Below are 23,425 nucleotides of genomic sequence, written 5' to 3' on the forward strand. Positions count from 1 at the left end.
TTCTGTTTTCTAGCTTTTATACCTAATTATAGGCAGTGTTTTCAGAATGTCATGTCCTGTGATGCTTGAAATCTTGCCCTGAATCTGCTACTATACCGTATGGGCAAGAGAATGTTTCGGACTTGCCTTTTATTACCGTTACACATTTGAAAATCATTTAGTAGTTTTGCAAATGAGTTTGTTTTTATTGCTACAATAGAGAAACAATTATCTGCATCTTGTTCTTGCTGCACCAAGTGCCATATTCTCGGGCATCGGGAGGGCCCAGATGGCAAGTTTAGCAGGCATTGGAAATAAACGGGTTTGTTTAAAAAAGCAGGAGCTTGTATCCAGGAAAAGTGGTATTGCATTTTAGATATATTCCTGAAATCATGTCTACACACAGCTGACACAGTTAGCTGAAACAGAGCGAGAGGAGAGATTATATGCATCAATGTCTTTCGCGGGAAATCCTGCACTTTATCTTAGGCAAGAGTTTTGACTTCTTCATTGTTTTTATTTTTCAGACATTTTTTTACCATGCTGCATGGCTTGTGGGATCTTAGTTCCCCAGCCAGGGATTGAACTCTAGGTCCCAGCAGCTGAAAGCAGTGAGAGCACTGAGTCCTAACCACTAGCGTGTGTGTGTGTGTGTGTGTGAGCGTGTGTGTGTGTGTGCGTGTGTGTGTGTGTGTGCGTGTGTGTGTGAGCGTGCACGCGCGTATACGTGCTCTAAGTCGCTTTCATCTTGTCCAACTCTTTGTGACCCTATGGACTGTAGCCCGCCAGACACCTCTGTCCATGGGATTCTCCAGGCAAGAATACTGGAGTGGGTTGCTGTGCCCTTCTCTAGAGGATCTTCCTAACCCAGGGATTGAACCTACTTCTCTTAAGTCTCCTGCATTGGCAGAAGGATTCTTTACCACTAGTGCCACCTGGGAAGCCCCCAACCACTAGATTGCCTGGGAATTCCCTGACTTCTTCCTTGTTGAAAGAAGTCTACCAGAGTCCACTTGAGCTATATGTGAAGAGTCTGCCCAAGCTGACCAAGGCATTCCGGCTGACTTCAAGGTTGATAGGAATCACCAGCTGGATGCAATGTGTCACTGACTACGCCAGTTGTCAGTACTGAAGGGGAACCAGATTGATAATGATGCAGCCATTTCAACACCCGACTTTTCTATCTTCCTGCTGACAGGGAGGAAGTAGTTACAACTTGTTATGTGTATTGCAGTTTACTTAGGGTGAGGAGATGATGCTTGAGTGCTTGAGTAAGGGCTGCATGGGGCAGATGAACAGTGGATGGAAAGAGATGGTGGCCAAGACAAAGCAAGGAATTTGCACTAACAGGAGCCCACAGCCTCCCTGGGGAGCTGGCAGGAGGTGAGGGTTGAGATGTAGACAGTGAAGCTGTCTGAACTCCCCCCAAGATGGAGTTCACCTGCCAAGTTCCTTTCCGAAGTTTTATTCCCTTTCTTATCCTGCCCCCGGACCTCTCAGGCTGGAGGAGTTTGAAAGAAAAGGTGGGGGAAGGTAACATTGAGCAGGTCCCTGCAGGGCCTTTAGGGGTACAAAAGCCCCTCTGTGCCCCCTGTTTCTCGAAAAAGGCTTTAGTCTCCTAGGAGTTTCCTGAGTTCCAGAGAGCAGACTCATGAAGTTACTAATTAGGAAGGTGAGGGAGTGCAGAAGCAAAGGCAGTCAAGCACCAACGGTGAGGATAGGTTAAACAGTAGTTCAGTGACCAAACGGTCCTCATTCCTCCTCAAGGAATTTACATAACAATATGATGCATATCTTTGCATTGTTCTGCAGAAACTAAGGCCCCCCCCACCCAAATGGAGGATGGTGACTATATGTTGACCACAAGCACACAGATCTCAGATTGGTTGGAACCAGAATGTTGATGATTAAGATTCCTGAAGTATCCTGGTACCTCACCACCAACCAATCAGAAGAAAGCCCATGAGCTGCAACCCTCACCCCAAATGTTGCCTTTAAAAACACTTGTCTGAAAGACATTAGCAAGTTCAGCCATTGGATAATGAGTGGCCCATTCTCCTGTGTGGTGTCCTGTAATAAACATTGTACTTTCCTTTATCACAACCTGGTATCAGTAGACTGACTCTGCTGCATAGTGGGCAAGCCAATCACAGTTTGGTACAGTAACAAAGGGAGGCTAGGAAATCTAGTTTTTATTCCAGGCTGCAGTGTGTTCTGGAGAAGGCAATGGCACCCTACTCCAGTACTCTTGCCTGGAAAAATCCCATGGATGGAGGAGCCTGGTAGGCTACAGTCCATGGGGTCGCTAAGAGTCGGACATGACTGAGCGACTTCACTTTCACTTTTCACATTCATGCATTGGAGAAGGAAATGGCAACCCACTCCAGTGTTCTTGCCTGGAGAATCCCAGGGACGGGGGGAGCCTGGTGGGCTGCTGTCTACGGGGTCGCACAGAGTCGGACGTGACTGAAGTGACTTAGCAGCAGCAGCAGCAGTGTGTTCAGCTAAAAATTGGGGTCTGCTACTAAATCAGAAAGAGAACACGTGTTCAGCGAGCAGGTAACAGTTTCTTCCAGTGTTCAATGAGATGTATCATGTTTATCCCTCACGGTTGGCAGGTAATCTGATAACTTGAGCTAAGCTGTTCTTTGTATGTGTTTAATGCATTTATCTATTGAATTTATAAATGATTATATAGACAGTAATTAAACATTGCTGGGCTGTTGCTTTTACAAGAAAGAAAACACAAGTCATCTGAATCCTCTTTCACAAAACTTAAACCTTTTACTAAACTTAGTTTTTGTGTTTTTTTTTTTTTTTTGCCTGAGGCTTATGGGATTTTATTTCCCTGAACAGAGATGGAACCTGGGACCTCGGCAATGAGAGCATGAACCCTAACCACTGGACCTCCAGGGAATTACCTAAAACTTTGGTTTTGAAACTTTTGTTTACTCCTAAATCATAGCGTCAAGAACAGGGGCTACAGTGGCTTCTAAAAAGGAAATATTTAAGTAGCCGAGGAGCTACCTACAGCCAAGACAAATTTCAAGATAGTTTCTTCTTTCAGGCTTTTGCTCAAATGTTGTCTTGTCAGTGAGGCCCTTCCTGTCTGCCCAACCTAAAATAACAACAGTCCCCAATCCCCATCCCCTTTCTCCGTGTTTGTTTTCTCCTTGCCATTTATCACCATGCTTGCTGTTTCATTATCTGCCTCTCCCTACAAGAGAGGAGTGACTGGGAGGCAGGTCATTTGTCGTTTTATTCCCTATTGCTGAAAATGGTCCCTGATGATCACTTCGTGGCCATCAAACGATCTGGAAGCCAAAGCTCTATTGCACAGTGGCTTCCAGAGGCCGTTGCAGCCGTCCTGTGATCCTGGGGCAACAGTCTGAGTCTGAGGAGAGAAGGCAATATGTTAAAGGATGCCACGGAAAGAGATTTAGTCCTAAGATCACCTCTGAGCTGCTGAACCAGTGTAGTAGAGCCTTCTCCCAGAGTTTTTATTACGTGTGAGGAAGAGGAAGACAGACCCTGACATCTGGGAACAGGCTTGGTCCTCAGCCTTGGTGTTGTCAACACGCACAAGTTCACAGAACCAGACAAGGCCATTCGGTGACCTGATGGATCAAGGAAAATCAAGACCACTGCTGTAATCATGTCAGTGGTCATGTGGAGAGGTAGGTGATGGTAAGGAAGAAATTTTCCTCTGCCTTCTAGGGTCTTCTGGCTGGTCTCAGAATTGACAGGAGACAGACTAATAGGAGAAAAATCAAGTCAAGTTTCAAATCAAGTCAAGTTTCACAACAGGTACACGTGAGACAGGGCTTCCCAGGTGGCGCAGTGGGAGAATCTGCCTGCCAATGCATTAGCCGCAGGAGGTGGAGATTTGATCCCTGGGTCCGGAAGGTCCTCTGGAGTAGGAAATGTCAACCCACACCAGTATTCTTGCCTGGAAAATTCCATGGACAGAGGAGCCTAGCAGGCTAGCGTCTATGGAATCACAAAGACTGAGCTCACACGACTGAGCAAACACACACACACATACATGGGAGAGCCCCAGAAAGACTAACTTTCCAAATGGCTAAAGCCCTTACCTTAAATACTATCCTCAACTGAAGACAAAAGAGGATCTTGAGGGTGTAGCTGTTACCAGGAAAAGCACAGTATAAAGGGGGAAGGTTGTGATGCAGATTTGTCACTGCTTTCTCCAGTGATTAGAATTTTTAGGGAATTCCCTGGTGATCTAGTGGTTAGGACTCCATACTTTCACGTCAAGTTCCTAGGTTCAACTAATATCCCACAAACCTCAAGAAATGGAGGTTTTGAAATAGAAAGAAAGAAAGAAAATCATCTCTAAATATCTATCTCTAGGTCTTGCACATGAGCTGTCATTTATTCTTCCTATAGAACCATTTGTTCATAAAATATTAATATAACTATGTGCTCAAATAAGTTTGGAAAATAATGCTTGCTTTATGTTAGTTCCTTTTAAAAATGTGGAGAACGATATATGTTTCATATAATAATAAAAAAAGAAAAACTCAGAAATGATGTGACAAGACTCCGTAAAGAATTAGAAACGAAAGGGGTGGGGGAAGAATTTTTAGAGATTTGGTCCTTCTCTTCCAGGTAAAGGAGACATCTAATAAATGGAGATTTCCTTTACAAATATAAATGTTTCTTACACAAGGGTAACTCCCACTTGGTTTTCAGAGTTTCCCCCCTGTCTGCTGTTTCTCAAAAAATAACCAGCTTAAAATAATATTCCGAAGAGAGACCGTTTGGAGTGGCAAATCCTGTTCCCCAACACCGGCATGGTCTTCCCTGCGTTAAATCATCTCTCCCGGGAGGGGCCTGGGAGCCGTCTTTGAGGAGATGGGATTGTGACTGCAGACATGGGGGAATCTCTGCAAGTAGGGGAGGATTATGGTGGGCTTGGAAGGGGTAGAACAATGCAGGGGGCACTGGGCAGACGTTGGATGGTACCAGGAAGACATGGGGCTGGAGGGCAGTTTGCAAGCTGTATCTTTGAGGTCACTGGTGTGAACAGAGTAAGAGCAGGTCTCTGAGTCTGGAGGGCACGCAGAGGGCGGCTGCGGGGTCCGCCAGTGAGCATAGTGGGGATGGGGTAGGGGGAAGGGATCAGTGAGGGAAGCCTGGTCTCTGAACCGCCAGGAGGGGCGAGGACTGCCGAGGTCCTGGGAACGCCTTTGGTCCGCCACCCACAGAGGACGTGGGCGAGGCTCAGGTTCAAAGCCCGACCGCTCCTAGCTCAGGGCGCGCCCAGCGAGCGGGGAGAGGCGGGGCTCCAGAGGGTCCCCGAGGACCACCTCGGGCGCTCTCTGGAGAAGAAAGGGGTTCGCGAGCAAGTTCAAAGCGGGCCCCGCCTGCCTGCAGGGCCGGCGAGGAGCGGGGCGGGGCGGAGCGGGCGCCGGGAGGGAGGCGGGGCGGGCGCTTGGTTGCTAAGCCAGCGCCCCCGGAGACGTTCCCCGTGGCTGTCGCCCGGCGCAGCACAAGGCGGGCGGCGGGAGGGAAGGAGAAGAGGAGGCGGCGCGGGCTCCTCGCCGCTCGCGCCGCGCCCGCCCTGCCGTCGAGCCGCGGTCCCGTGTCCGGGCCTCCGAGCCATGCCCGCCGCCGCGCCCGCCCCGCGCCCGCCGCCCTGCCGCCGCCGCCCCCCGGCCGGCCAGCCCCCGGCTGCCCTACTCGGCCCGCCCCGGGTAAGTGCTGTGCGCTCAGGCGCCCACCGGGCCGGGGCCGCCGCCGGGATAGGGGGAGCCCTTCTGTCTCCGGGACTGGAGACCCCGCTCCGTGCGCTGCGGGGCCTCAATGCGGGTCCCGCGGGGGTACCCGGAGCAAGCGCGCAGTGCTTGTACGCGCGTGTGTATGCGCGCGCGCGTGTGTGCTTGTGTGTGTCCACACCAGCTGAAACTCGCCTTCTCGGGGTTAACGCTGTCCCGAGCTGGGTTCCTCTCCCTCTCTGTCCAGAGGGGCCGGCCTGGGAAACGCGGGGACATCCTGCAAGGTGCGGTGGGGCTGCAGGAGAGGGGAGCCGCTAGGGAGCAATCTGGCCTGTATTGAGCATCTCGACGTATCAGGTGCTTTACCTACAGTTGACCTCATTTCATCCTCTCCACAGACCTATAAGGAAGGTGGATTTATTCCCATTTGTCGGATGAGCAAACGGAGGTTCCCAAGGTTACATGGCTTGCTAGCAGCCAAGCTGGGATTTGAACCCAGGTTTCCTACAGCTCTGTGACCCAGCTAAAGGAAAGGCAGTTCTCCTTAGAAGTAAAGAAACACACAGAAGAACTAAAGACCACAGGAGAAAAGGCTCCAGGCAGAGCATCTGGGGCATGAACAGAAAAAAAAAAGAAAGAAAAGAAAATGAATTTGTGAAATATCCCATCAATAATTTCAAATATAGGACCACATTTCCACAGCCTTCCCTTGTCTGACGCTGGGGGAGAGGTGTTGTGAGACAGGAGAAGGCCGTATAGGGCTGGGCAGAGGTGTCTGGAGACACCTTTTTGGGGTATCTGCCTGCTGGGAGAGGGGAGGGTGACGAGAAGTCGTGGAGAGAACTCGGTTGTTATTCATTGTCAACAGTTAGTCATGTTTCCATCCCCCCCTCCCCGCCCCCCACTGTGGATTCCATCTCCTTTACTTTCCTTTACATCTGTCCAAGATGACAGCTGTCAAGTTGAAGCTGGGTCCTTCCTTGTTTTGACATTAGGTGGTCCTGTGCCTTGATGGTTGGGTTAGGAGCTGTGAACTTAGTCCATATACTGCTTATAACAGTGATCTGCGAGCTAGTGTCGAGCTAACAATCACTAACGCAACGAATGGGGCACTTAGACTAGTAGCCAAGCATTGTGCTTATCCTTAAGTGGCGAGGTGGCAAGAATCAGGGGCCCTAGCAAGCAAAAAACAAACACAAAAGGAAAAGGCTGTTGGATTTGCCTGGCAGCCCAACTTCAGGAAAACATTTCAGCTTAATATTTGGACTGCTTTGGGTAATGACAGAAAATGCTTCTTGGGAGAAAGAAGAGAGTCAGGAAACAATTCTGAAAGAGGCTCTGCAACTCATTCCATGAAGATTTGAAAGGTCTTTGAGCCAGGTCCTTTTTGGGTGAGCCAAAAGAAATATGAGAACCCCGTGAGGCTGCAGAATAACCGAGTCAGCGGTATCATGGCCATGCTTTGGGCAAACCTTGGAGAAAGGAATACTGAACCCTGGACTGTCAGAGACTCTTCACAGTCACTCAGTGTCCCCTCAGAGTCCTTTCGGCACATTGGTGCTCCAGGTGCTTTCATTTCCAGCTGCCAACCCCTCGTTGTTGGTGGAAGACCCTCTTTGCTGGGGCTTCTGGAATCTGTAGAGTGGCATCGCATTGACCTCCAGTCATCATTGCTGCTCTTGCTTCTCTTTCTGGCCTCAAGTCTTCACTCCCCTACCAGTATTTTTCCTAGCAATACTTGCTAATGAAACACTTTCCTAAGAAATTCCTGTCTCAGGATCTGATGCTGGGGAACCGAGCCAAACATTTCTTGAGTACGACTGTATCATGAGCACTGGGCAGCCTGTGCTAGCCCGCAGAGTGCCTTGGTGAGAATTTTCACAGAGTGCCTCCCGGTGGATGGAGCTCTGTGCCCAGGCACTGGTTTAACCACCAGGGAGTCAGAGCCCATTAATCACCTCCTCTGGGTGCCTTCGGTGGGTGCCCAAAGGGTGGCATGGTGCTTTGGCATAATGCAAAACAAAATGGAGCATTGCTTCATTGTCCGCAGGATCTCACTCTTGTCTTCTCTCAACCCCCTTTTAACCAGTTCGAGGGAAATGTCCCACCCATGTTTTCCTAAATATTTGAATATTTCAGGCAGGTGTGCTGCTTGTCTCTGGTTACATGTGGAGCTGGGTAAACGTCTTAGCTTCTTTCTTTTTTAAAAAGTTTTGTGATGTGCACACTTTTTAATGTTTTTATTGAATTTATTGCAATATTGCTTCTGTTTTATGTTTTGGTTTTTGGGCTGTGAGGCTTATAGGCTCTTAGCTCCCTGACCGGGGGTCAGACCCACACTCCCTGCATTGGAAGGCAGAATCGCAACCACTGTACCCCCAGGGAAGTCCCCTTAGCTTCATTCTGAAGACAATAAAGGGAAAGAAAGGGCTGTCTTGACCAGTGGAATCACAATTCCACAGACTCCAGGGACTGACTGATACCTGATCAGGGAGGGTGATGGGTCTCTACCAGCCTGGCTTTCCAGGGGCCTCTGCCTGGATTTGGGTTCCTTGTGAGGGGCTTGGATAGGCTTCACTAGTTGAAAGCCCTTGCCTGATGATGTTTCCTTTCCTTGCATCCAGAGGGCTATTGTATCTGGTACCCAGAGTTTCCCAGGTTTTTCTGTGGTGGCCTCCTGTGAATGTCTAAATTTGGCCCGTCTGGCAGTAACACAGAGCCCCTTTTGAAGATGCATATGTGAGGGAGTTCGTTTGGAAGGATGTTTTTAACTTCCTGCTAATGTAGGTCAGAAGAAGGAAATACAGGGAGAGTGGAAGTATGGGGAAGCAGACATCTGTCCTGGGAGTCAGGGAGTTCAGGTCCATTCCCAGAGGTCTGAGACTTCCTGGTGACCTGGTGCAAGGCATTGGACTTGTCTGGGAGCCTCAGTGTCTTCAGCCTTCTTAACTTAATAATAGTTGTCCAGCCATCCTCAGAGGGTTGTCTGATGATCAAGGAGGAAATATTTTTATTGATTCATCAACAAATATTGACCAAGCCCATAAAATCATTGCCCAGGGAGAGCCGGCAGTGTCTTGGGGAGAGCGGTGTATGTAGAGGCATAGTGGTGCTGCAAGTGATGGACTAGAGAGAAATACGGCTGGGTGAAGGGACATGGCGATCTCTGGAAGGCTGGAAGATCTGGAAGGCTGTTGCTGAATGTCAGGGTGCCATAGAGTGTGTGGTGATGGGGATTACAATTCTTGAGTCCAGGAGAATTGCTTTCAAACCCTGACTCTGACTCTTCAGAGCTGTGTGATGATGGGCAAAGTACCCAACCAATCTGAACCTCAGTTTCCTCATCAGTAAAATGGATGTGAGTGAATTGTTCCTGAGAATTCAGTGATATAAAACACTTCACAGATATTTATTGTGATGAGAAAGTGTTGTGTTTTCTTATGAATTCTTTTTCATCTTTCAGTTTTATTGTGATATAATTGCATACAGCAGTGTATAAAAGTATGGTTATTAAAGTTACCTGTCAGGATGGAGAGATTCTGTTTGGGTACCTTAGGTCTCAAATGTTGTAAGTATATGAGTCACCTATCTTCTTGCTAAAATGTGGGTTCTGACCCAGGTGTCTGGGGTCTGGTTCCACTTTTCTCACTAGCTACTCAGTTCTTCTTATGTTGAAAAATATATTTATTTATTTATTTATTTATTTGGCTTCCCTGGGTTATGGCACACAGGATCTTCAATCTTCACTGTGTCATGTGGGATCTAGTTCCCTGACCAGGAATTGAACCTGGGCCCTTGCATTGGGAGCTCAGAGTCTTCTCCACTGGACCACCAGGGGAGTCCCACTCCTTAGTTCTTAAGTGTGGACCACACTTTGAGTACAAAGCCCTTGGCGAAGGCCTGCCAGGTAAAGTCTGAGTCCTTAGTGGGGGCTGGAGAGCACTGAGTTTGGGGAGATGATGGGGATGGTTCAGGCTTCTCAGAACACCACGTGTCTGGTCCAGAACTGGGGCAGAGGCAGCTGGGACTTCCTGGAGTTTTTGCTCTTGGGTCAAGTGTTTTCTCTGGGGGGTGATGGATCTCAACTCAGCTTCCTTGCAGTACTTTAGGACAAGTCCTCTGGAGGAAGCTTTTCCTGACCAAATTGCCAAATGCTGCCTACTTCTCCTGCATGGTGGTCTTGACAGTGTGGAGGTGAATAAGCTGCTGATCTTGCAACAGTATGTTTGGGGGTAGGGTGGGGACAGGCATGTAAACATGTAATTATCACATGGCAAGAAAGCATTCTGTAGAGTTCTTGGGTAATGGTGATGGGGGAAAGAAGGTTGGAAAAGGCAGGAAAATGTCCTGGTGGTAATTATATCTGAACTAGCTTTTGAAGAATGAATCACAATGGCAGGATGAGGAGGAGGACAGAAGAGTATGGGGAATGGCATTCTAGGATTAAGTAACAGCATATGCAAAGGTAAGGTGCCAAGAAGCAGTTTGGTGTGTTCAGGTCATTGAACTAAAAGTTCTTTGCAGCCTGGAGCATGATGGGAAGGGCTTGTTCAGGGAGGTAGATGGCCATTCCTGAAGACAGGATAAGCTAGGCTCTGCTGCAGTGACAAATCAGATTCATCCCCCAGTAGCTTCACCCAACAATGGTGACTTCTCACTTGCTCTGTGTGTTCTTCGTAGGTCACTAGAAGGCCAAGTTGACAGAGCTTTCCCCTCTTGCTGCCACACCGTTTGGAAAAATTGGCCTATGTGTGGTCACCAGTGCTGGGTGAGAACACAGGAGGGGCACTCACTGGCTTTTCTGCGCTTCAGCCTGGAGCCGATGCATCCCTTCCTGTGTTGCAGCCCATTGGCCAGAACCGATGGCGAGAGGGGTGGGAAATGATGAAGGGTGTGTGGATGGGAAGGTCAGAGAACATCACTGTCTCTCTCACATATGCTGTGTTTTGTAACTTAAAGCCTCATTCTGAGGGCCCGAGTTTCTCAAATGCGAGTAATATGTGAATTTATTTAAAGGAGAAAAAATGCTAGAGTGCCTAGTGGTGGCTAAAATTATTCTTATTACAGTGCAACTCAAATATGTGGTAGCCTTAAATATGTCTAAACTTCATATTTAGAGCTTCCTTATGACCGTAAAACCAAAACAAATGTATGAATAAACCATCAGCACAGCTACAAATTGAGTAAATTCAGATTAACTTCATGAATTTAATGTGATGGAGGAAGTCATTCTTGCTAAAACTAAATCACCATTTCTGGGTGATTTTTCAGGTTTTTATGAGTTTGGGATGCTGAGTGCTGTTTCACACGGGTCATGTGATGGCCCACTTCTCAGTTCCCTTTGTCTGAGTTAAGTCTGATTTGTTGTTTTCTCACTAGCCTGTGACAATTCAAATAATATTAAAATAATAAACATAATAATTCTATTTCTTGTGACCAGCTGCATCATAAATGCAAGAATACACAGAGTGGAATTACGTGGTAGCACTTGGTCATAACACGCTCATTCAGATGACCCAGAATATGTTTCTGTTGATTTTCTAGTAATAATCTTTAAAAAGAGGATCATTCAAGTGAAAGCACAAAGTTAAATAAAAAATACTTTTGGAGAATTGTGAACCCCCTAGAGTATATCTGAGGATTCCCCGGAATTTGAGAAACAGGTGGAAACCCACTGGAGTTGTTCAGTTGAGGTAGGAAAGGGATGACCCACTTTATGATTCAGAGACATCACTTTGTCCAGGGGTGTGGGAGGGGATGTGTAGGAAGGAAGGTCAGAGGCAGATCATTCAAGTCCCATGGGCGGGGGAACGCGGAGAAGGTGCATGTAGGTAGCAAGTAGTTAAGGGAGTGGAGAAGCGGCATCAGATTTGAGAGACATTTAGGAAGTGGAGTCCCTAGGACTTGGAGATTGACCCGATGTGGACGGTGAAGGAAAGGATTGGGAAAAGGAACTGACTCTTGGTTATGGAGGTCGGAGAATGGGGGAAGTTGAGGGTGCCACTGTCCCAGGAGAGGACCATATGCATCCACGGGAGGAACAGAAGCACTTTGGGGCAGACTGTGTTCAGCCACATCCATCACCCCACTTTTTCTAACTGACCAAAGCCCTCCTGAGCCAATTTCTGAGAAGCTCTCACATCTTGCGGTGTCTATTTTTCCCTCTCCAGGACATTTCATTAGTGTTTATTTTGAGGTTCTGAGTTAACCCATCTCTTGTGCCTGCCACATCTGACCCGTTGGAGAAAATCAGAATATGCCAGAATCTGGCAACATTTTGCCTAATTAAACACACACTTTTTTGTCCTCTGCATGTTGGAGGAAAGTGATAATCATTTGAGAAAACTGGGGATGGTTTTGAGATTGAAGCTGTCATCCCATATCACGTGAGCGTAGTGATCTGCCTTCAGGTTCGAAGAGCACCAACGATTCACTTTCCGCTCTGTGTTTTTGGACAGAGAAGCTAAAAAATTCTCTGAGGAGAGAGCAGGCGTGGTGCTGGTTAAATGGTCTCTAGGTAATTATGCAATAAGAAGTATGGAAACTGCACTTTGGGGCAGAGGAGGGCAGGGAACATGAGGCCACCCAAACACACACATGAAAAAGGGTCACAAAAACACATCTCTGGTGGCTAGAGTGAAATCTTGTATTAATGAAAGTTTTTGGCATTAATTTTAAAAGTTGGCTTTATATATGTTTAAATGTACTATGTTGGCTGCGCCGGGTCTTCATTGAGCATGGGCCTGCTCTAGTTGCAGTGAGCTGGGGCTACTCCAGTTGTGGAGGCAGGGCTCCTCACTGCGGTGGCCTCTCTTGTGCAGGGCACGGTCTCTAGGACTCGTGGGCTCCGTAGCTGCAGCTCGAAGGCTCTAGAGCTCGGGCTCCGTAGCTGTGGCACACGGGCTCACTTGTCCCGTGGCATATGGGATCTTACCAGACCAGGGATCGAACCCCTGTCTCCTGCATTGGCAGGCAGATTCTTAATCACCAGACCACCAGGGAAGCCTCACATTAAGTAATTTGAAAGATCACTTGATATTTCCCTTTTGTATGAAGTATTAGCCTAATGCACCAACAAGAGCAAAAAGCTGCCATAAGTGGCGTCCACCCTGTCTGTCCTCATGCCTGACAAATTTCCACTTGTCTCTTGGTCTCTACATAGGCATCACCTTCACAGCAGCACCTCCCAGGGCCTCCAGGGGGATATGCAGGCTTCTCTTGCTGGTTTTCTTTGGACCCTGTGGTCAGTGGTTTGTGAGCTAGTCCTTACCGGTCACCCTCAGAGACCACATACTACATGCAAACAGGCCTGGAATCCCCCAGAGCTGGTGGGGCATTTTTCCCTACCAGCCATCTCCACACCCACAAGCTAGTCCAGGGCACCTTCAGGGAGCATCTTTGCACCTCAGGGCTGATTGGGGGAGCAGATCTCCCAGCAATGATAGCCTTGGTTTTAGAAGTGTCTTTCCAGGAATGGACTGGATGAAGCTGGCCATTTAGTTTCGTTCAGATGCTCTGTAGGTGTCAGATTGGCTAAAGAATCCTCTGAAACTTGGGTCTTTGCATTTGTGGCAGAGACGGTGCTCTCCAGATATCCACATCTTCCCTTCTTTAGCAGGTGCTGTGAGTCCCCCACAGAGGATGAGATGGTTGCATGGCACCGCCACAGCCCCTGTCCTGACGCTTTTCCTGCAATGCACTGCAGCCCCGTTGGAGGGCCTTCCCTGGCTGCAAGGGGCATGGTTGGCCCAGAAGTGCTGGGAGGTTAGTGCTCCTGAGAGCAGCCCTGGACCACTGATGAAGAGCGACGGGTAGATACATACCACAGTTCCCCTGTCCCCTTGGTGGGCCAGCCCGTGGACATCCTCTGCCTGTTCTCCCCAGAGGTTCCCAGCAGAGCTGAGCCCAGGTTGCCCCCAGCAGTGATCTGCTCATTCATGCTTCTATACTGCCTCGGTTCTCCCGCCTCCTCCAGTAAGCCCCAGGCTCACCTCCCCCAGTCAACCCAAAGCTTCCCCCAGGCTTTGCTTTCGGTAGAGTCCAACCCAAGTTGAAGTCTGCTTTGGGGACAGTCCACCCCAAGACCCTTTGGGTTGGTTGGGTGGGTGGGAGTGCTGTGTGTCACTTCTCATGAGAGTGAGCAAGAGCCAGGGCACTCCCATTGTGTCTCTCCCACCACTGCAGCAACCTGGGAGGATCTGAGATGGAGGAACAGGCTCAGCCCAGTGGGATTTCGCAGGAGCAAGAAGCTTGTATTGTGGTACCACTGAGCTTCTTGGCATTGACTGGTTGGAGCACCTGGCCACCTGACACACAGCATTGGCCCTGTCCCTGTGGGTAGGCTGGCATCACTAAAGTCAGTTCATCCTTCCTGATACATAAGATGTATCTTTTACCCGCGATCATCTTTAATGTTTCTGTTTTCCAAACTTGTTCTCTCTTCAGTGGCCTGATTAATATTAAAGCACCATTTATTTGTTTTTCTATGACTTGTAATTAATTCACCTTGAATTTATTTTAGTACATGCTTGTCAAATAAAAATCCTAGTGCATCGCATTTCCAGATTATTATCCAATTGTTCCAATGTTGAATGAAAATCCTTCCCTTCTCAATTACTTTGTAATGATCCTTTATTATACATTAAATTCTCATGTGAGGTAGCATCTATTTTGGGGCTACAGTTTTCTTTATTGTGAAATTCAGCTCTTTTTCTGTAAGTACCAAGGCATTGTAATTATAGCTCTATAATATATTTTACTATCCTCATTACTCATTTCCCTCTTGTCTGTCTTTAAAAATTACATTAGTGCTTAAATGGCATCAAACCTACAAATCCCAATTGAAAAGAACTGGTATGTTTAACCTATTAGGACTTCACATTCTGGAACCATTATTTAAATGGATATCCTATTTCCTCTCTCAGTTTAGTGATTTTTATTATGGGCTTCCCTGATAGCTCAATTAGTAAAGAATCTGCCTCCAATGCAAGAGACAACTCTGGTTCGATTCCTGGGTTGGGAAGATCCCCTGGAGAAGGGATAGGCTACCCACTCTAGTATTTTTGGGTTTCCCTGGTGGCTCAGAGGGTAAAGCGTCTGCCTGCAATGCAGGAGACCTGGGTTCGATCCCTGGGTTGGGAAGATCCCCTGGAGAAAGAAATGGCAACCCACTCCAGTACACTTGCCTGGAAAATCCCATGGACCAAGGAGCCTGGTAGGCTACAGTCCATGGGGTCGCAAAGAGTCGGACACAACTGAGTGACTAACACTTATGCTGATCATATGTATTTCTTGCTAACCTCATTCCTAGGAATTATATGTATGTTAACATTATGTATGTTCTTACTTTAAAATTGTATTTTCCAACTGATTGTTGTTGTTATATAGGAAAACTTAATATTAAATATATGTAATTTTAAAATGTTGGCCTTATAGTTGACCACAGCTAATTGTATTTTGAAGTGAAAAATAGAAAACTTTTCATTAGCTTCTGTGTGCCCTAATTGCCTTTCCAAGTGGCTCTGAATAAATCAATGGATATATGCTAGAGCTGAAATGAACTCAGGGGACATCCCTGGCAGTCCAGTGGTTAGGACTCCACATTTTTACTGTAAGGGGCATGGGTGGGATCCCTGGTTGGGGGACTAAGATCCCACATGGTGCGCCAAAAAAGAGAAAAAAAATTCAGGGAGTGAAGGAGGGATAGAGAGAAAAGGTATACAAAGGAACTGGGCCGTTGGTAGGAATCGTCGGAGCCAACCCACAGTCCAAGCGCAGAGTTACAGATGCTGTGAGACAAATAGCTTGGGTTCATTGTGCTTTCTCTTTGAGACATCGTCTCTCAAGAATTTGAAACTCGCTTGTAGGTGTCTCTGACTGGTCCTAGACATCAGTAGTTCCAACATCACAGTCTTCCCTTTAACGACTGACCCTTCTTGGTCATAACATGTTTGTATTTTGAGTCTGGATAATAAAAGACACTGTCAGAGGACCCTAGCAGCGACAGTCAAGACAGAACTGACGGGTCAGACTGGTTAAAGTAAGACAAAATAAAAGGAGTCCTTTTATTTTACTTACTGTGTTTGGGTTAAGAAAACCAAAATCATGGGAAATGTTAATTTAAAAAGAAAAAAGGAACTAGATGGAAGCTCCTTTTTCTTTGTAGAACTTGGAGTCAGGCAATGCCCAGGGGTGGCAGACCTCCCCAGCAAACTAATTATGAGGAAGTGGCCAAGTGCAGGGTTATGTGTGCTGTGCAGTGGAACTTCTAATGCTTTCTCTTTAATGCACTAATATTAAATCTAGAATTCCCAGGTGTTGCTCATTTTCTACAAGAACAGTATAACTGAGGAGGTTTGCTGGGGTTTTTGTTTGTTTTTTTTATTATGGTTTGCTGGTTTCGAAGACTGTCTTTGCCAAAGCAGTCCTGTAGCGTGAAAGAAACACAGGAATCCACACTTGGATTAAGGAGAAACGGGGGATAAGTACAAAGTGAGACTCAGTGGAAAGACCCCTGCGGGTTCCGTGTTCTCGGGAAGGTTTGTCAGTTATTTGCCTTTTTTCCAGTTGCTTTGTCTATAGTACGGAGCAAAGTCAGCGGCTGCCTGGTACTGTAAGTTTCCTGTGCTTTAGCAAGGACAAAGTAGGTGTCCTTGCTAAAGGGTTTTTCTAGAAAGGCAAGTGGAGTGTTTGTGTCGAGGCAGGGAGGGGTGGGTTTGTCTCAGCTTGTTTCCTGTGGTCATACACACAATGTGTGGGTGTTCTTAAGTGAGGATGTTAACCAAGGAAAAAACATGCATGGTGGATTTTTATTCTAATTGCCTTTTGTTTCTAATGAAACTCGAGAGAAGGAATGCCTTCTACTTAGGAATTTGGAAAAATGCCACCAAACACAAAATGCTTAGTGCTGATTCTTATTTTAAAATTGAAAGACTTCTCGGGATTTCCCTGGCCGCCCAGGACTCCACACTTCCACTGCAGAGGGTGAGGGTTCAATCCAGGTCGGGGAACTAAGATCCCACATACCTTGCAGTGTGGTTCTACCCTCAAAATAAAATAACAAAGTGTAAAGACCGCTCATAATTTGGGGCAGTGGTGGGGGTCTGTGTTCTCTGGAAGGGGACCCTGAGGTAGGGATTCCTGTGTACGTGACTTTGGCAGGAGGGCTGACAGGAGAAGGAGGTGGGGGAACAAGGTGAGCGAGGGATGCAGCTGAGCTAGGATGTGGTCTCAGCTGGGAGTGATGGGGCTTGCACTGCCTCAAGGAGCTGTTCTCCCTGGGGGGTAAGGGCCCTGTCTTTGTACCCTTCCCGTCCCCATCAATCAGAAGAGCTGGCGGGTGGCAGCTGCCGCCTGGTAAGGGCGTCTGAGTGGGCACTTGCAGCTTCCATGACTAAGGAGCTGTCAGTAGATCTGCGGGCAGAAACAGATTTAAAAAAATCCTGAGTACACGATTGCCTTGATCACCTGGCCCATTGACTGCGAGGCTGTTTTCCTAAAAACGACTATGGATTTGTTAGGTTCATTCTTGCGATACCTGTTTATGGACAATCTGCCTACAGGCTTGCCATTAGGGCTGGGTGTTTGGCACCTTGCCAGGCAAGGCCCATTTACTTACTAGGCTTCATCCCTGCAGATCACATATTTTTGGGCAAATGTCAAGAGACGGCATTACAAGGGATCCTGAAGAAACTTAACCCCAAATGGAGAAGCCAGAGCCGCCAAGGTTTACCCCTGTTAAGGCTTGGAAGGAAGCAGCCTTGGTGAAAAGTATCTGTAAATGATGCTCTCAAAAGGCCTAGATGTAGCAGTGGGGCTGTTTGAGGGAACCATGTAAGTTTCTACTCACTGAGATTGGCATTTTTACGTATATACTTGTTTATCTGGCTGCGTCGGATCTTGGTTGTGACCTGCAGAATCTTCAGTCTTGGTTGTGGCATGCGGGATCTTTATGCAACATGCCAATGCTTGGTTGCAGTCTGTGGGCTCTCGTTCCCCAATCAGGGCGTGAACACGGGCCCCCTGCATTGGGAGCCCAGAGTCTTAGCCACTGGACCAGCAGGGAAGTCCTGAGCTCGCCTTAGTAGGGGACCTGTTGCCTTGGTGCCGCTGTTATCAATCTGATTTAACTACGAGGTACTGAGTGCTTACGCTGTGTCGGTGACCTTCTGCCTGTCATCTTGTGACCGTCTTTACCTCCTGTCTCCTGGGAGGCGGGGCTGGTGCTGGCCGTGCAGGCTCCCTTGGAAGTGGGGGACACCAGGTACTCTGCCAGCAGAGATGCAGCTGAGGACCCCTGTGGCTCTGATGCCCAGGTTGGGTATTGGGCTGGAGCTGTATAGTATTAAATACTTATTGGATGCAGTCAGAGTCCCTGCACTGTGACTTCTTCCCTACTTTCCAGTGAGAGGCAAACCAAGTCCAGTTTTAATTCCCTAAAGGAAGAAAAGGTTGTACCTTAATCTGCTTTCCCCCAGCATCACTCTTCTTTGTTTGGAATCTTAATTCACTCTGGGGAGTTTTTTTTTTTTTTTTTTTTTAGCTCATCTTGTCTACGGGGATCAGGGACGAGCTCACTTGTTTATTACCAGCTGCAGGAACGCTGGGTGACCTTATTTTGCCCAGTTGGGATGTTGGCTGGCTTCATGACTGGAACACAGTTAAACTGAGGCTGCTCTGCGTAGGCCTTGTTGCCTGTTGATGAGTCTGAGTCTGGCTTTGTTTCCTCTGGCTGATCCCATGAGTTTTGCTTTATTCCATGGTTACAAATGACTCCCCCAAACCTGTCTGAACTGTTGCTCAGAAAGATTCAGGATCTGTGGAAGAATTGTTTCAGTTCTTACTAGCTGGCTGTGTGGCTTGGGCTAACTGCTTAACCTCTCTGGTCTACAGTCATATCTAAAAATTGAGGGTATTGGACTATTGGCCCTTTTAATTCTGACGAGATTGGGCGCGTTCAGGGTGGTATGGCCGTAGACCCTTTTAATTCTGATACCCACCAATTTTTCACCTACATGGCCTTTGCCTTCAACACATGGTCCTTCTTAAGAACCTTCTTTGTATCTTTCTTAGATTGATCCATGACGTTACTTTTGTTTACAAAAGATGAATATTTCCGTTTAAGCAATTTCTGAGAATTTTTACCAATAAATCCAATCAATCATGTAATGACCATGCCTTAAATATTTATATAAAGTTCTTCCTCAGTCTGGTATACCTAAACCTCAGGTAGGGACTTCCCTGGCAGTCCAGTGGTTAAGACTCCGAGAATCCAATGCAGAGGATGTGGATTTGATCTTTACTCAAGCAACTAAGATCCTGAATGCAGTGCAGCATAGCCAAGAAAAATAAAATAACCCTCAGGTAAATAGCACAGTGGAACTACTTATGGTATTTATTTCTTCTTGAGTGAACTTTGGTAACATGTCTCTTTCAGGGAATCCACCCATTTCATTAAGTTGTCTTATTTATTGGCTCAAAATTATTCATCATATTCCTTTATTATTATTTTACATGAGCAGCCCCAGTGTTTTTCAAATGTGTCATTTCTCCTGTATATGAATGAAAACTATATATATTTTTGGAACATTTACTCTTGAATCATTTTACTTGCTTGCTATTTAATTAAACGTTGCACATGGAGGTTGTCTTACAGAGAAGTCAAAATAGTTTAAAAACCACTTTCTAAAAATCCACAAGCGCTTTGCTTCCTCTGTCCTGACAATAATGGCAGGTCTTAGCATGTATATTATCTATGGTGAAACAGATCACCAGCCCAGGTTGGATGCATGAGAAAAGTGCTCAGGCCTGGTGCACTGGGAAGACCCAGAGGGATCGGGCGGAGAGGGAGGTGGGAGGGGGGATCGGGATGGGGAATACATGTAACTCCATGGCTGATTCATGTCAATGTATGACAAAACCCACTGAAATGTTGTGAAGTAATTAGCCTCCAACTAATAAAAATAAATGAAAAGAAAAAAAAATAAAATAAATAAAATAATTCAAAAAAATTAATAATAATGGCAGGTCTTTTGTTTTTGTGCTTTTGGCTGTGCCATGCAGCTTGTGGAGCCTTACTTCCCCTACCAGGGATTGAACCATCGCCCTTGGCAGTGAAAGCACAGAGTTCCAACCAGTGGACCAGCAGAGAATTCCCAGTAATGGAAAGTGGAGGTCTGTGCCTGCCCCTCAGATGTACATCTGATAATGAGGGACGAGTGTCTATGGGAGGTGCTGGTGATGGTACAGATATACCAAGTGTCTTTACATCACTCTGAGATCCATCCAACCAGAGCACAGAGATGCAGAAATGAGTAAGATCAGCTCATCTCTCTAGAAAAAAAGACAATGGAGGAATTGCTTTTAGAATGATTGCCAGTGGTTCAGGAGTTAAGACTCTGTGCTTCCAATACAGGGGGTCCAGGTTCTCTCCCCGGTCAGGAAGTAAGATCCTACATGCCACGGAGTGTGGCAAAAATAAAGGATGGTTACTGCGCCTCGCCTACAGGGATAGAGCGTGGTAAAGCTCTGTCTAGCTCAGTGTTTGAATGTTGTTCTGATGCAGGTGGGTAGAGACCAGTGGGCCGGTGAGGGCTTTGTGGTGTGATCACCAGACGGAAGCAGGAAAATACAAAGTCTGGCAGGATCAAGTCAGCTGGAAACGGGTCCCAAGCTGGGATGTAGTTTAGTGCTCCCTTTCCAAATAAACACACCCCCTTGAGCCTCCTTGAACAGTCCTGAGAGAAGCAAAATTTCAGCCCCAGTCAAGGTTATTGTGAATCTCTGAGCTGCAACAGACAAATGGGATTAAAAATCCAGGTCATAGGAAACCACAGCCCGGTCTGGGAGCTGTGCCTTCTTGTAATTCTACTGAGTGAGCAGTGATACCCGAGATGTGGGTGAGTTGGGGAGTGTTGGAAGAAACATTAAACCCAGGGGTCAGCCTGAAAGAGAAGTTATCCCCAGCGGAAGCCTCGGTCAAAGCCAACTGGCATTGGATGTCACAGAGGAGGACCGACGTGAGGGACAACGGTGGGATACAGAGCAGCAGGCAAGAAGAGCATGAGGCTTCGTGTGCTGGAACAAGCAGAAGGTGGGAGAAGGGTTCATCTGGACAAACCGCGGGTGGGGAGAAGGTTATTTGTCGTGGTTACTGACATGTCTGAGGCTCACCAGCCTGGGAGCAAATGAGGTCGTGTTAATATTAATGCCCAGCATGGGGTCCCAGTGGCCCCGCCTGTTCTCACAGGACCTCAGCCAGCATCCTCAGGGTCCCCCTCTGGGGAGGATGTCACATCCTCAGCTGCATCAGGATGAGCATCCCGAGGATGCTCAGGTGCACCTGGGCCCCGGTTCTTCCTCCATTTGTGATGTCACTCCTCACTTCCCTCCGCTTTGCTGTCCCTTGGCTGCCAGGGTGGTCCCAGGGCCCTACCTTGCCCCTTTCTGCTGTGCCCCCTCCCTGCAGCGTCTCTGTATAGCTTAGGGCTACAGCTGTACTTGCTTCTCAGAGTGTGGTCCAGGGGCCAGCAGCATTGCATCACCTGGGGACCTTGTTAGAGCTGCAGAATCTCAGCCCCACCCTCCACCTGGACTGACTGTATTAGGATTGCATTTTAACATGGCCCCTGGTGGTGTCACAATTAGCATTTGAGAAGCCCTGCCAAATGGGAGCCGCTGGTTTTAACACTTTAGCAGGATGCTCAAAGGAAGCAGGTCAGTGACTACAGGGAAAAGTTCATATTTCAGTCCTGGGTCTTTTTTGTCCTGGGATGACCTGAGATGTCTGAGGGGAGAGGAGAATACCTTCTGGCTTGCATAAACAGGAGGATTCTTCAGACAAAATAAAACTAGCAGAGAAGAAAGTGGGAACTGTGACATGATGATGAAATGGGACCAGATCAGGGTGAGCCAGAAAACTGAGGGGGGGTGGATGAGAGATATTGAGGGGGGTCAGAGATGAGCTTTGAAAATGAGGGACGACACGTACGCTGGTTCACTTTAGAATCCCCTTATAAACAACAGAGGCACCGCATAAAATGCATCACAATTTTCAAGGTAGCTGGGACAGTAAATGTCATCATTAAATCAGCAAGTACCTTGGGAAAAATATATCAGGCATCTGTTCTAACAAGGACTGGCAAACATCCCTCACCCAGAGACCCTAGAGAGCTTTTATGCCAACATGCTGGGAAGCACTTGGAACTGGCACAAGAAGGTTAGCAGATAAGAGAGAACCCCAAACCTGGGACATTTCTGAGATGAGAGCAGGAGAAAGCCTTTCTAATTACTCTGTTCCTGATGTCCTGTTGGTAATAAAAATTAATTAGCGATGACATTAGAGTGTCATCGGTGATGACAGACAGTAAATAGTAGCATTTTATTTTACTACCTTACCCTTGTTAGTTTTCCCAGCTTTGATCAATACAGACATTGCCCAGGCTTCCTAGTTACGAAACAGTAACTAGGCTTAGTAAAAGGCTGCGTTCCAATTTTTTATTCGTTTAGGAAACCCTCCTTGGGATGTTTGCATAATCAAATGTAAGTTCGCAAATGTTTCTCCTGCCTCAGATTTGCATATGAGCAAAATGAGTTTGTTCCCAAACAGCCCCTGGAAAAATCCCAGGACAAATGATTACTCAGTGAAAAGGAAAATGATTTCAGCCAATTCTGCTCCATCTCCCATAGACGAATGGAAGTGAATCGTCTCTTAGCACTGCCTACTGAGGCCACCAGTAATCAGTCTGTTGACACCATCAAGGAATAAGAGGTTGATAAAGGTAAAGAATTTCAAGTGGAGCTTCCCTGTTAGGAAGGAAGATTCCCTGTCATTTGATGCATTGCATGGACTTTTTTGTTGCATTGCTTATTAACCAGATGTTTTAAAACACCAATTTCCATTTCTTTTAATACTCAGAATTTTTAAATGGTTAAAGAGTGATCATTTATTATTTATGTCCTATAGCAATTTGGGTATGATTCTCCTATTTCTTTTTCTAGTGTGTTATTATAGGAGCCAAGGCGAGAATTCCAAAGTGGATGCTGACCTTAGGTATAGTTTTTCTTTGTGGTGTAATTTAGACCTATGGGTTATGGTTAAAAATGACTAGGAAGGGACTTCCCTGGTGATCCAGTGGTTAAGACTCAGTGCTTCCAAGGCAGGGGGCTTGGGTTCAATCCTTTGTTGGGGAACTAAGATCCCACATGCCTCAGAAGCAGAGCCAAAAATAAATAAAGACAGATGAACCACATTTTTTTAATGACTAGGAAATGGTACACTCCTTTTGTTCTCATGAAAGAATATAAGTAAAAGATTCATGTTAGCAGTATATTTTCTTTCTTTCTTTCTTTTTTGTTTTCTTGACCCTAAACTTGATGATTAGCAGCCTGGATAAAATAATGATAAATGATTGGATAGGAAACTGGGTTCATGTGACTTCCGGTCATTTTGGTAGCCTTTTCAGTGTCAAAAGGTGTAGAGCTGATCCTTAGGGAACGAGGTTACATTAATTCGTCTGAGTTGTGGCAGCAGCGAGGAGGCACAGTTGCTTGGAGCCAAACCCATCAGAGGTAATAACAGCAAAATGCTTTTGCAGTTACTGAGTTTATTGGCCCAGACCAGTCAGAGAATCCTAGGATCAGTGAGCGGGAAGTTTGTCTGCCCACAGGAGCCGGATGCTTAGATCTGCCCGGATGCTTCTCTTAATATC

At 46.9% G+C, this 23,425-nt stretch overlaps 1 protein-coding gene across 1 annotated transcript in view; it reads left to right on the plus strand.

Annotated features, from left to right (window-relative positions):
- Window positions 1-3,256: 3,256 nt before the first annotated feature.
- DCLK3 (doublecortin like kinase 3) overlaps window positions 3,257-23,425 on the plus strand; it is a 41,499-nt gene continuing 21,330 nt past the window's right edge. Inside the window, exons 1-2 of the mRNA XM_070456151.1 lie at window positions 3,257-3,348; window positions 5,155-5,696. Of these exons, the coding sequence (XP_070312252.1) occupies window positions 3,257-3,348; window positions 5,155-5,696 (634 nt within the window). The remainder of the gene's footprint in view (window positions 3,349-5,154; window positions 5,697-23,425) is intronic.

This window comes from Odocoileus virginianus, chromosome 26 (genome assembly GCF_023699985.2).
Source record: "Odocoileus virginianus isolate 20LAN1187 ecotype Illinois chromosome 26, Ovbor_1.2, whole genome shotgun sequence".
Taxonomy (NCBI): domain Eukaryota; kingdom Metazoa; phylum Chordata; class Mammalia; order Artiodactyla; family Cervidae; genus Odocoileus; species Odocoileus virginianus.